We start from the raw sequence: 12,554 nt of genomic DNA on the forward strand, positions 1-12,554 counted from the left end.
TTTGTCGCTGTTCGCAATTTCTCTTCCGATATCCTTAGCTTGCTCTTTACAGCTAAGATTCCCCGCAAGTAATTTCCACAAAGCTATGGTAGCAACAATTTTGGAGAAAGCGGTCATTAGACGACACTGACCGCAAGATGGATACCATCCGCGATACATGCTCGGTCAAGATGGGACAGGGCGCAGACGAGATCCCTCGGCTATCGTAGGAAGTCGTGCGGCAGAAATTAAGTAGGACCTTTCGTGAAATATACCGACAGCAACCTATCTTTTTTCGTGAACTCCGATGAGCGATGTTTAACCTCGAAGAACACCCGTTATTATCGGTCGGGTGGTTCTTCGTAATTTTAATCCTCGGTTTACTACTTTTTGATACGATACATACGTAGATATGACACAGCAGTTATTATCAATTTCAAGAAATAATCATCGCGTTTAATAATCGGTACTAATCGTTACAGATGTTGCATTCCTCGGTCTGTCTAACACGAAGAAAGAATGTTGAATAAGTATAGCTGGCAGTAAAGATACAGCGAAATGACGAGAAAGATGCGCAATGTCCTTGATGTCTATCGATGTTACTGTCTGATGGCGTAACTCAAGACCTCACGACATCTCAAAGGACTACCGTAATCGTTTCGTCATCGTTCCCTCGTTGTCTTGAATCAGCCTCTTTTCTTTCGCGGTTCTCACACCGCGACAACACGATTTCATCGGCCGAAACAAACCAGGCAACTGGAGGACGCGGTTCCTCGAATAAACGAACGGCGCTCTCTCGTTAAGAGATCGAGAGCTGCTTCTTCGAAGCGCGGCTTGGAGTGCTCGTAATTTCGCGAACCGCATAACCCTGGTTTTATATCCGCGCGTGGCTCAGAGGCATCGTTCTTAGTCACAGTCATCCAAAGACCGACGTTTGTACGTCATTCGTGGATACGATCGTTGACAAACGATAGTTTAACGAACGTCGAGTGGAATTCCCGATCATCTCCGGGTTCACCGATCAGCCGCAATAGTTTTCGATTATACACAACGGTTCCGCGATGTCTCGCTGGAATCGAGTTGCTCCGAACTTGGCCCGATTAACCCCATCGACGAGATCCGGCGAGTCTGGCTCCCGGGCAGACCATAAACCTCCAATTTACAATCGTCGAGACGCCGTCGAGAAAACTTTGTTACGACGTTTTGCTAAAAATACTCCGCTTTGTCGTGACCAGACTCATGAATCTCGTGCCCCACGGATACGTAACCGCGACACCGAGTGCATAGCCGTCAGTGCAGGCGTTGCAGCAACACTGTCTTTATTTATGCGGCGATTAGCGCGCGTTTATATCTTAATATCGAGGCACGATCGTAGGAACGCGCCTTAACCTCCGCGGATTCTTCCTGGCACCTCGAGTCGCGGCTGTTTGAACTAGGATTTATTGATTTCTAGGTACAATGTAGTTTCTCCCGTAGTCGTCCATACAAATTGCAGCGAGCGATAGCTGCGGCATAATTATCGACGCTCCGTGAAACGCGTAGAAAGCGATTAGGTATCTGCGCGCTGAATCAATAGAAAGCTCGCATGACTTATGTCACCTGCCTTACAGATTCGTTTTGAAATGCCGAGGCGAGCTGTCACGCGACATCTCGCGCGTCTAGCGCGTCTACCAAGAGAATAGAAGGCAATTTCTTTTTCAAGGCTAAGCTTTCCTCGATTTGTCTTGGCAAGCAAGGTCGGTATAGCGAATTGACGAACTGTGTTTCAGCGGCGGAAATCCGAGAGGCTCTTCAACACGCGATGAAGGTATCGCGAGAGGGCAGCTGCCGATGGCCACGACCGAGGGTGATTCCGGTTCGTGACGTTTACCCAAGCCCGTCGACCACCTACATTCCACACTGCGCCATCTTGCACAGGTGCTCAGACGACACCGGATGTTGCAGATCGGAAGCGCTCACCTGCGTGCCTAAGCTCTCGCACCGCGTCGAGCTCTCCTTCTATGTAAGTAAATCTTCCTTTTGTCCCGATACGAATCCCGCGCGACCATTTGCCACGACGACGCGTCATGCAAATTCACGCTGCAGTCGAGTAGAACATGCTTCTCGATCGAACGACAAACTAACCCGCGACCGTAGGCTCGTTACACGATAGATAAATCGAGCGTGAGAGAGGGAGAAACGGATAGAGAGAAAGACAGAGAAAGGCAGATGTAAGTAGATACATTGCACGGCGCAGAACGATGGATGCCACGAAGCAACAAGGAAGACTTTATCACCGAGGAGAAAGTACCATTAATCGTGTAAAGTGTATTACGGAGAATTTATTAGCAAGAAGTCAAAGAGTCGCGGTATTCCGACGTAATTTATAGGGCACGCTATCGCCGATATCAAAACGCAAATCGCCAACGATTTGAAACTTTGCCCGACGGAGGCGCGCGAGAGTTTTCTGGCTCATTGCGTACACGACGGTTAATGAACAGCGACGTTATCGGTGAACCGCGAATTCGATGACTAGACAAAACATGCTTATCTAGTATGAACTAGAAAAAAAATTGGTCACGTAAATTTCTCGGCTTTCATGCCTGCCCATTAGTGTCACGGAAAACGGGTATACATAGTCCGTGCGTTCGTTGGAATGTCGGTGGAATTATTTTTCCTTATCTCCGGTTAGCTACGCGACCGCGTACGATCGAGCGTCAGAATTTATCGAGGTGTTCGTTACGCTAGCGTTCCTTGCAACCGCAAACGCCAACAATTCTATTGCAACTATTCGTCAATTTGTATTTCGACGAGCATCGCTAATCGATGCTAAAAGCAGGTCTTCCGGGTCGATGCCTGATTCAATCCACCAAGCACGCGATGCGTTCTCCAATCGATACTACGAACCGCTTATGAGGATCGACGCACCCTTTTAAAATCAGTATGGCCGTAATTGAACGGACGACACGCGTCTCCTCTCACGGTGGTCCATCGCGATGCATCGTGTCGTGCTAATCATGCAACACTATATTTATGCACGAAATTTGATCCCCGACTAAATTATCGGTTCTCCTACCTGTATATTACGCTGGATTGTCGTCGATGCGCGGGCTTAAGGTCTGCTCGCAATTGCGCGCGCTTGTTCACACAAACGCGAAACTCGTTTCGACCTTCTGACCGAATCGATCTACCGGATTCGAAATTGCTGGAAATTCGAAATTGCAAAGGAAAAGGTTCGCCGACAAAACAATCGTTTTCCATCCATAAAACTTCATTTTGCGAACCGGTAGTCAGGATTGTGCAATTGATCGCGGATGCAGGTTAGGTTTAAAGGTGCACTTCGTGCAACCCGATACTTTTGTAGCACTGTTTTATCCCGCCATTACAGACAGCTTGATCGATACGCCCCTTTCTCTTCCTCGTTTTCAATCCAGCTTGATATAATCAAATTCCGCATATACGACTGATAGATCGCGCCTCGTGTTGAAATTTTGAAATTTTAGACCAACATGCTGTGCTTCTACGTGTGACCGTTGCATTATGTCGAAGTAATGAACACGTAACTTAAAAATTGTATGCGTATTTACCGTAGATGGTTGGAAAACAGAGATGACTCAGTTCCGTCGACGAGGAATAATCTAGCGACTGGGTCAATTAGGTGCTAACAATGTCTCATCGAACGCGGTTTGTCGCCGATAATATCGCAACCGAGGACGTCTCGCTGATGTTTGCAATAAATTACGCAAAGCTTGAACAAAGAAATACGCATGGAGGTTAACTGCAAATATTTGAACGAGCCGCAAAAATGTAACAGACAAACGGTTATTAAAGACAACAAATCGAGCGTAACGCGTTTGAAAAGCAATCGCTAGGGTTTTTGCGCTCGGTAGAAAGTGTGGTTCGACTCTTTTCTAAGTCGTTCTCAGTCTATCAAAGTGCAAAATCCTAAATTAATAGCGTTATTTCGTGAGTCATTCCGAAGTAAAGTTTCGTGGAATATAGAAAATAGAAAACGTTTATATATAAGAATAGAAGACTTTCGAGTCGTTATTACCGAAAGTTTGCAAGCTGAGTGTTTCGTTTGGTTTAAACGAATACGAACGATGCTCGAAAACGGGAGCGTTCCCTAGACGCGAAACAGCGTAGCTATAGATTTTCAGTGACGAGGGCTCGGCAAGTCATTAAACTTCACTAGCGATCTTAATGAATCAATTAATCGTGATAGATCTATCGCATCCCTACTGGACTGCAATCCACGCGTCGTGGATTAGATTGAACTACATTCCTAGGCGACCCAGCGAAACATCTTTCAACCAAGTTATTCGTATCGTTTCTCTGTCGAGTTACTTTCCGTACCAATTCAACGTTCAGGAATCACGTTTTTTATCTTTACTACATTTTTAATATATTTTTTCCTATATTCTGCGATGAGACCGGAAGATTCGAACGAAGAACGGTATGTGCGCGCAGATTGTTAAAACCTGCCGTATGACGTTCTCGAGACTGCATGGCGTTGAAAATAAAAATCATCTCGATATAAATTGCAATAAGCGGGCCATGTAATTGCCAATGCAAAGGTGCAATAACACCGCGGGTATAATTTGCATTTCGCAGCGATTACCATTCGAGCTTCGCCAAGCAACATTAGCATAAGTTCTCGTCGACTATTGTCGGAATCGATAGCGGGCCGTGTAAATACGCGACATCGTATTGTCGGATCCTCACGAATTAACGCTCGATGCTCCGGGGTGGTTCGAATAGTCTCGCTCGTGATATCGTCGCGCTCGAATTTCGTGCTTTACGATCGCACGAACTGCATATTTCTGTCCGCAAAGACGGAACAGATGTCTTGCGAAGACTTGAACTCAGCCACGTCATAAAGGACGTTTCATAAGTCATAATCTTGGAGTGGTTCGCGCGAATCGCGACCGACCACTCTCACACGACTACGGGGATCGTCGACCGTTTAACTCCTCAAGGCGAGAGTCTGCACGGGAAAGAACAGAGAAGCGCTCATCGAGACAAGGAGGAAACAAAAAATCTCTCGATTAGACGTCGAACCGCTAAATAGGATTGGAACGATCGATCGCGTGTTCGTTGGATCGCGAGAGGTATTTCATAAAACGCGGAAACGTTAATTGCACGTCGAAGAACTGCTGTATACTTTCTAAAGCGTACTTTATCTCGGCAGAGATCATTCGATATATCGTTTGGTTGTACACCCACGCGGAAAGTATGGCCAATCAGCGGCAACAACCGATTGTGATAAATGTACAGGGCCAGGGCCACTAGGGATCTCCGCTGGGAGAGAAGCCCATAAATTTAATGAGATACATTGGGTTTTTTTTCGTTGTGTCATGGCTCGATACTGTGCTGTAGAATGCGAGCAATCCTACCCTCGGTCGTAACATTGCTCGCACAATGCTGCTAAACCGTTATATCAATTACGGAGCGAACGCGGCAGTCGTAGACGAGAAAGAAAAACGCAACGAGACGCGACAAAGATCGATCGGGATCGACGAAAGCTGCTTCGGCTACGAATGAGCGGTGTTACGGTCAGCGAAAAAATATGCGAGAGAGTTCGCGAAGTAAAAAACCTTTGCCAAGCTGACAGCTCTTTGCAGCGAGTGCCCGACGAGACGGCGTGCTCCAGTTAACATCTATAATTATCACGAGCAACCCCTTGCGTTGACACCTGCCGAGGAAGACGCGTTTACTCCATCCGTCCGTCGAACCTACGGGTCACGACTTTATCACTGAGCTTGTCCTCCCGCGAATGAGTCACTTTCACAGCCAGACCGAAATTGGCTAAGTATCAAATTTGCTTCGGACGCGGATGTGCAAGTTCCTTGTTGCTGCCGAGATTCTACATCGTTCATGATGTATGCAGATCCGCAACTAAGTGCGACACGAACCTTAGGGTTTATTAATAGTCAGCCAGCGTGGCTTCCGTGATACCGAAATACGCTGATTTATAATCTCACCCTAGGTCCCGGCTCGTGCCCCCGGAAAAGTAACTGGGTTAACGTCTGTCGATCGTTAAGACCTTCTAAAAACGCCGTGCGTACGGTGCCCATTCGAAAGATGCAGTATATTACAGCCCACGGTGTTCCACGAATTACCATCAAATCCTAGATGAAACAAGAGACGCGAACATCACGAACCCGTAGGTACCAACGGCATCCTATCGTCGATGTTTCTCCGAAACGTTTCGAATTTCACTTTATGCCAAGTTTTCTCGCTTGCCAGGTACTGTTATAGCAGATCCAGCGCCATACTATCACCCATCTTCGTCGGTAGCCTGCGACGATTTACGATCCTACCGATTAAACGCGATCGTTTGATCGGGTAAACGCTACGGGCGATGCATCGCGCAACCGTATCGTGTATTTCCAACGCGACGATTATTTCCAACACGACCGGATATGCATTACCGTACCACTTTTCGATACGGCTCAGTCACCTCGTTCCCTTGCATTTGCATCAACGGCGATTGCGATTTTTACGCAGAAACTGGCGACTCGAAGCGAGGATAACGCACCGGTGTTTGTCTCGGTTGATGTATGACGGAATCGTCGTAGCTGGTGAGGGAAGGTCGTCGATTTTCTAATTCGATTTCTCCGCGAATCACATCGCAATCCCGAGAGAAAATATCGCGTGTCTCTTGTTTATTCGATTCTGCGATGACTAATGCCTTGCATCAGTTTGCACGAGAAAATCATTCGAAACCGCGACGAAATCGAAGGAAAGATCTATGGCGTTGTTTCGATGAGAAGTTCAACATAATTCGTTACTTCTTATCCAATACAAGTGTAAGCTGTGTATAGTCGACAAATATAGAAACGACATTGAAGGAAAGTTGGAAAACGTCGTTAACTCTTTGCGATTTATTTGACTTCGCTTTAGTCTCTTTCCCTCATATTTTCAGTTGGTTTATTTGTACTACCGCTTAAATTGTTTACCTTACGTTTTCGTATAATTGCTTTTCCATTTGTTTAGTTATGTTCGAGTTTACACGAAACTTGTAGAATTCTCTAAAACCGTGCGACTAGAAACCTGCTCGTACTATCTCCACGTGCTATCATCGATGGTGCACAGGACATGGAATGCGTTAACAAAGTCCCCCGATAATTCAAAGTAAAACCATACAGGTACGAGCAGTTACGAGGTTCTTCAAAGTGTCTAGGGTGACCAGAATCGTTTCTATCGGGTCACTATTTATGTTCTAGTGCCATTAGTTATCGCGAAAGCTTTAAAGCCGCTGCCATAGTCTCGGGTCGTAATTCGGGGCGGCGGCTGTGGCACAGGCCTTTCTCCCTTAAGATACTAAAGTGGCGATATTCACCGTCGCGTAATCGGCCATAAAACGTTTCGACAAATTTTTGCCTCGCAATACATAGGAACGGGCGTGAACGAAAGACGCAACGACGTCGCGATAATTGCACGCTCGGCGAAATCGTTAACCGCGAAACGGAATCGCAGTTAACCATTTCGGTTGGGCAAAGTAGCGAACGATCGAAGAAAATTTGACAAAGCGAAATTTGAGTAGCTGTGTCGCTGGGCTCGAAGCCGGCTACTATAACGGCCAATGGATGCCCTCCACGAAAACGAATTACCTTGCTGGATATTGTTTTAGTCAATCTCGAAACAACGATGGCAAACCTGCTTTCGCTCTTGGCGTTTGGTCAGCCGTCGGAAATGCACGTGGAGGCGAATAAAAGCTGGACGAGTGCGATGAGCGAGATGGAAACGCTGCGAGCGTTAAAACGAAAACGAATTTCTTTCCATGGAAATCTGCGTGAAGGCGCAACTCAGTAAAATGGACTTTCGTCTCCCTGAGCAAGATACGAGAAAGGATATACAGCTATTAACCCTCGGAGAACTTGTTTCCGAGACGAGAGAAGACCAAGATTCAACGAAATGCGTAGGAGATGCCAATCGGAAGGGCTGAGACTAGTTATCATTTTTAATGGTTCCCCGGAGTTGCCAGGCTGCTCGCTACCAGAATCAACGGCCACCTCGTTGTTTCTGGGTAAAAGGGGACCCCACGCAAGATTAACGATGCCTGTCCGACGTCGTGAATGGAGACTCGCATCGCCACAGACATGCCCGTCATTTTAATGGGACGCCGACGTGGCTCTTATTTCGGAATTACACCTGACCTGACGGAACCGAGTTCCTGACAGGTGGCAGCGAAGAAATGCCGTCCCATCGGACCTCCTTATCGCCTCCTTAAGCCTCTTACGCGAGTGTCCTGGGTTAAACCGTTTAAACCACGGGAAATAAACGACGTCTCGACGCATGTCGTGCGGGCAATCGGTGTTTCGTTCGGTCCACACCGACTGTCCGATAATTTCCGTGTTTGTACAACAGGAAAGAAAGAGACTAGAAGAATCGCTCGTTATCGTCGATACTTTAACTCGGAAGATTTAAACCAAGATTCAATAGCAACCGAATTCGTATAGCATCGGTTGCATTTGCCACGAAAAAGAAAACAGATGGAAGATGCTACGAACAGTAAAATACTCGTTAAAAATCAATCGTAGGGCCAAGCTGACAAAAGGGAGGATCGCAGTCACGACTTCCTTTTCCGCTGGTCCGTGGAGACTCGCCTACTCGCGCTGACCCCATGGGGTCAGCTGTCAGCTATCGATAGTCCCGCCTCGTACACACCAGACATACCCTCACATGCTAAGCACCGTGTTATTTCTATTTTTGTTCGAATGTCGGTAGATACGAGTGCGATGCATCGTAGTCCCGGTGTTCGGTGCGTGCTCGTTCACGACCACGTACATTCTCGCGGAGAACGTTTACCGCATCATCGTCGATCCCACATTTCACAAACGAGTCCGATGGCTTCGCTCCAATCAGATACGCTCCTTTTACGCCAGTCAATGAAATTTCCCGTTTACGATCTACCTTTGACAACTTTCAATCAATGATACTCGGTGCGTTAATTCGATAATCGACCGGCAAGCGAAAACGTTCGACGTTGCTCGAAACGAATATCCCAGTTAAACCGATAAATAATTCCCGATGATCGGGTAACGTAAAACGGTGTCTCGACTGTTTTGTAATCCATTGTCTCGACGCGTGGAAAATGGCGCGACATGTTCGATGATAGTCCCAGGTAACATACGAGTCTAGTTACGCTTACCGCTTCTGCTGGAGAGCCTCAGACGATCTCGTCAGAGTGTTGTCGCTCGGAAGGCTGGAGAAGTTGATAATTAACGACGGTCGAATTCGACACCGTGTATACGTATAATAGTCGTTGGGAACGGCGCGGGTCGATCGCGGGTGCGTATTATCGAGAGAAGGCTACTAGTTGCAGAAAAGGCGGTAACAGGATGCTGCTCGGTAAGTCACACGACCGGATAAGATTACATCTTTTGAACTGTTCGAGAAACGTGATTTACAGGGCATAGTTTAGAAATAAATCTCCTGCGGGCAGATTCGTCTGTTCTTCGTTCGTTGGAAGTTATATAATATTACACGCTATTACAGCCATCGAGTTAATAAGCGTTTGGTAGCGATCGCGTGAAACTTCAAGCGACAACCGGTCAGCAGGAGTTGCCGGTTGTTTTCTACGTTCAAGTCGCGCGCGCGCACACCATCCTGCGCCGTCTTTCCCTTTTTTTCTTCGCGCTACCTTTCGTAATAGACACTCGTGCCAAGCAAATTAGCATAAGACCGCTGGGCGATGCAATTTATTTGCAGCTAGTGCCACGTCCGCTACATCGTCGGCCAATCGCCGTTTCTCGAATAAAGAATCGCAAAATCCGCTATCTTACGCGTTTCTTTCTTTACCTGTCGATCGATCTCTTCTTCGCTCGGAAATAGAATGAATTTTTGCCGGACGTTCCAGAGGATTGAAAGACAGTTTTCCTGCAGTTTCCGTTAGGAAACTTTACGAGTAATATCTCACGGCGAGCGAAAGCGTGCTTCTGTCTGACGTTTATCTCCTACGAGATCCTCCTGTGAATCCGATGCAAAAAGTAATTAGATACTCGTATCGCGGGATGTAAAGTACTCGCAGAGAGAAAATTTTAATACCGCCTAAGCACAAAGAGACTAGCGAACGATTCCAGTACATTCTCCTCCGAGCTAATGTCGATTAACGCAAACGCCGATAAAACGGACGATCGTAAAGACGCTTCGTCATTGGACAGAAAAACGACGACGCGATCTCGATTAATCTCTCTAGTGAAACGAAAGAAGAAACTCCTATCTCGGCGAGTCGCGATAGCTTATCGTCAAAGTTCAAAAAACCGCCTCGGTAGGCACCTTCAACTTTTACGTTGCACTTACCGACGTCGTGGCATCTGCATCAGCTAGGTGTCTCGTTATCAAACCTTGAGAAAAACCGGCTGATTGTCTCTTGTAATCTTTCCGCGTACATCCCGTCTTGGACATCCGACTGCTAGCTCGACCACCTGCACAGATTGAACATCCACTGTAGGTACTCGTGTAGCTCGTAATTTATACCGTCACATCCTTGCCACGCAGTGGTTCTCAATATCGTTCGCTCCCAAATGGGAACTCGCGGAAACCATATTAATCCTGCGTAGTCCTGCTCTTTCGCGGACGAACAGAGCCACGAGTCGCGCAATAGGGCAAATAGTTGAATCGCGAACAACGACAATCGTGGATCAACTGCGTTCGAGTAGAAATTCTTGTAGGGAACGTGTGCAAATTTATCGAGGTTACGTTACCACCGGAACGACTTTGTACGCGAGCAACGTTTTATGAATAAACCATAATGAATGCGTTTCTGTGACCAGCAGACGGGACGAGAAACATGAAATACATGCACGAAACGACTATTCCTTCTTAACCCTGTTCCTCGGTTGAATTCCATGACTTACCGTGCGTCGATGGACAGTCATAAGTCTCGGAGGAAGATCATCATTAGAGGATAGAAGGAATGTATTTCGCGAGGAGGCCGGACAGTCATTCCTCGTGCAGGATTTTGCTTTGCGGTTACGACTCGATACTCTGGGCCACGTTGAACTGGTTGAGAAATAGGCATTACGTTTGCTCGACCCAAAAACTAAAATATTCGCGTTGTACGAAATAGAGAAACGGAGTAGGTGCGCCAGGACTTGGAAGATAGAGTTCCTAGACCCGAATGTATCTGCATACAATGAGAAAGCGAGAGAAGGAAGCTTTGGCCGAGCTGCGCGCTGTCTTCGTGGAGCCAGAAGACGCGAGAGTAATAATATAAGAGCGGCACAAGACGATAAATTTTCCTACGTTTTAAAGCAATCCCCAACGTCGTTCGTCATCGTTTATTCTTCTCCCTAGCTGTTCGACGTGTTCCAAACAGAAAAAGGCACGGCTGCCAGCTTCATTTCGGTTATATTCGGAGGAATCGTTTGCGAAGCTCGGTACCTCGCGGAATTTTCGTCGTTGCAGTCTTTTCGCTTTATTTTCGAGAAGGAGAGAACCCGTGAAATCGATATTGCGAAACGTTCGAATAAATTTTGCGCCTAGCATGATTGTACTTGCTGGGAGCGATTACGACCAGATCGTAAACCAAATTTCTTCGTTCTATAGCTACGTTCAACAGGCTGCAGAAACAGAGTTAAAGATTCGCAAATTCCAGTTTACGAGCGTCGACGAAATCGACGAAAGCTGCACAAACGTCGAACTTAACGCGCGTTTCCACGTGGCATCTAACAGTCGATCGATCGAGGAGTAACCTTGGCTAACCCCTTGTTACGCGTACCACGGACAGTGAACGTTCGTTAAGGCTTGATTATTCCTCGAGTTAAGTTACCATGGGTGACTGCATTATACGCGCGTTCCGCGAGTCTTCCTCTCGTTGTACATATACCTGCACAATATAGCCGCACAATATTCAACCTGACACAGCAACGCAGCAGCGCAGGCTCGTGTTGTGTCGGACGTGTACGAGCGGGCAGCGCTTCGTGGTCTGAACCTGCAAGCTTTTCCACTCGTACGTGCGCGACACGACCCCCCTTGTCTTTAACCGCCTATTAGAATGATAATTCTCGCCGTTACCAATCACGGAACGCGTCACGAAACGATTTAACGAGTTTCCAACGACTCGACGCGGTTTTCGTCGATCTTTGCGCTCTGCCATTGATCAACGATCTTCGAACCAGAACCGAGAGCGACGCCTTTCGTTTGAATTAAGAAGAGAGATCTAGCATGCGGGACGAGCAGTTCATGAACAAGAAAGGGTTCGATAATGTCGATTAACCCCCGTTTCTACCGGATCGGTAACGAGCACCGACTTTGGACTAACGGGAAGCGCGAGCATTGCAATGCCAACAAGCTCGGCCACACGAGAAACCACAGACGAAAACCGCAAAACGTGCGACTTTCGTTGCAACGATTCGCGTAACATCGCGTGCACGACAGTCTTAAGGCAGGATCAGCCAGCTTCTGTACACAACTGCTGGAATTGCACATGGCCCTGAACGAGAAGAAAGCGGTCGTTTCGATTTAACGCCTTTTCTACGGGAGACTAGTCCGTTCGTGATGATTTCATTTCGCCTTCCTCAACCTTTTCGTCGACGTTTCTCCGGTTCGAGAATCTCGAGCCACGATTTCTGCGTTTTCCCGTCGCT

General features: G+C 47.1%; 1 protein-coding gene across 1 annotated transcript in view; it reads left to right on the forward strand.

Moving 5' to 3' along the window:
- The window catches only part of LOC117212363, a 59,786-nt gene that overhangs the window by 27,419 nt on the left and 19,813 nt on the right, over positions 1-12,554 (forward strand). Inside the window, exon 3 of the mRNA XM_033457140.1 lies at positions 1,749-1,981. Coding sequence (XP_033313031.1) covers positions 1,749-1,981 — 233 coding nt within the window. The remainder of the gene's footprint in view (positions 1-1,748; positions 1,982-12,554) is intronic.

This window comes from Bombus bifarius, unplaced genomic scaffold (genome assembly GCF_011952205.1).
Source record: "Bombus bifarius isolate JDL3187 unplaced genomic scaffold, Bbif_JDL3187 scf7180000008288, whole genome shotgun sequence".
NCBI classification, from domain to species: Eukaryota; Metazoa; Arthropoda; class Insecta; order Hymenoptera; family Apidae; genus Bombus; species Bombus bifarius.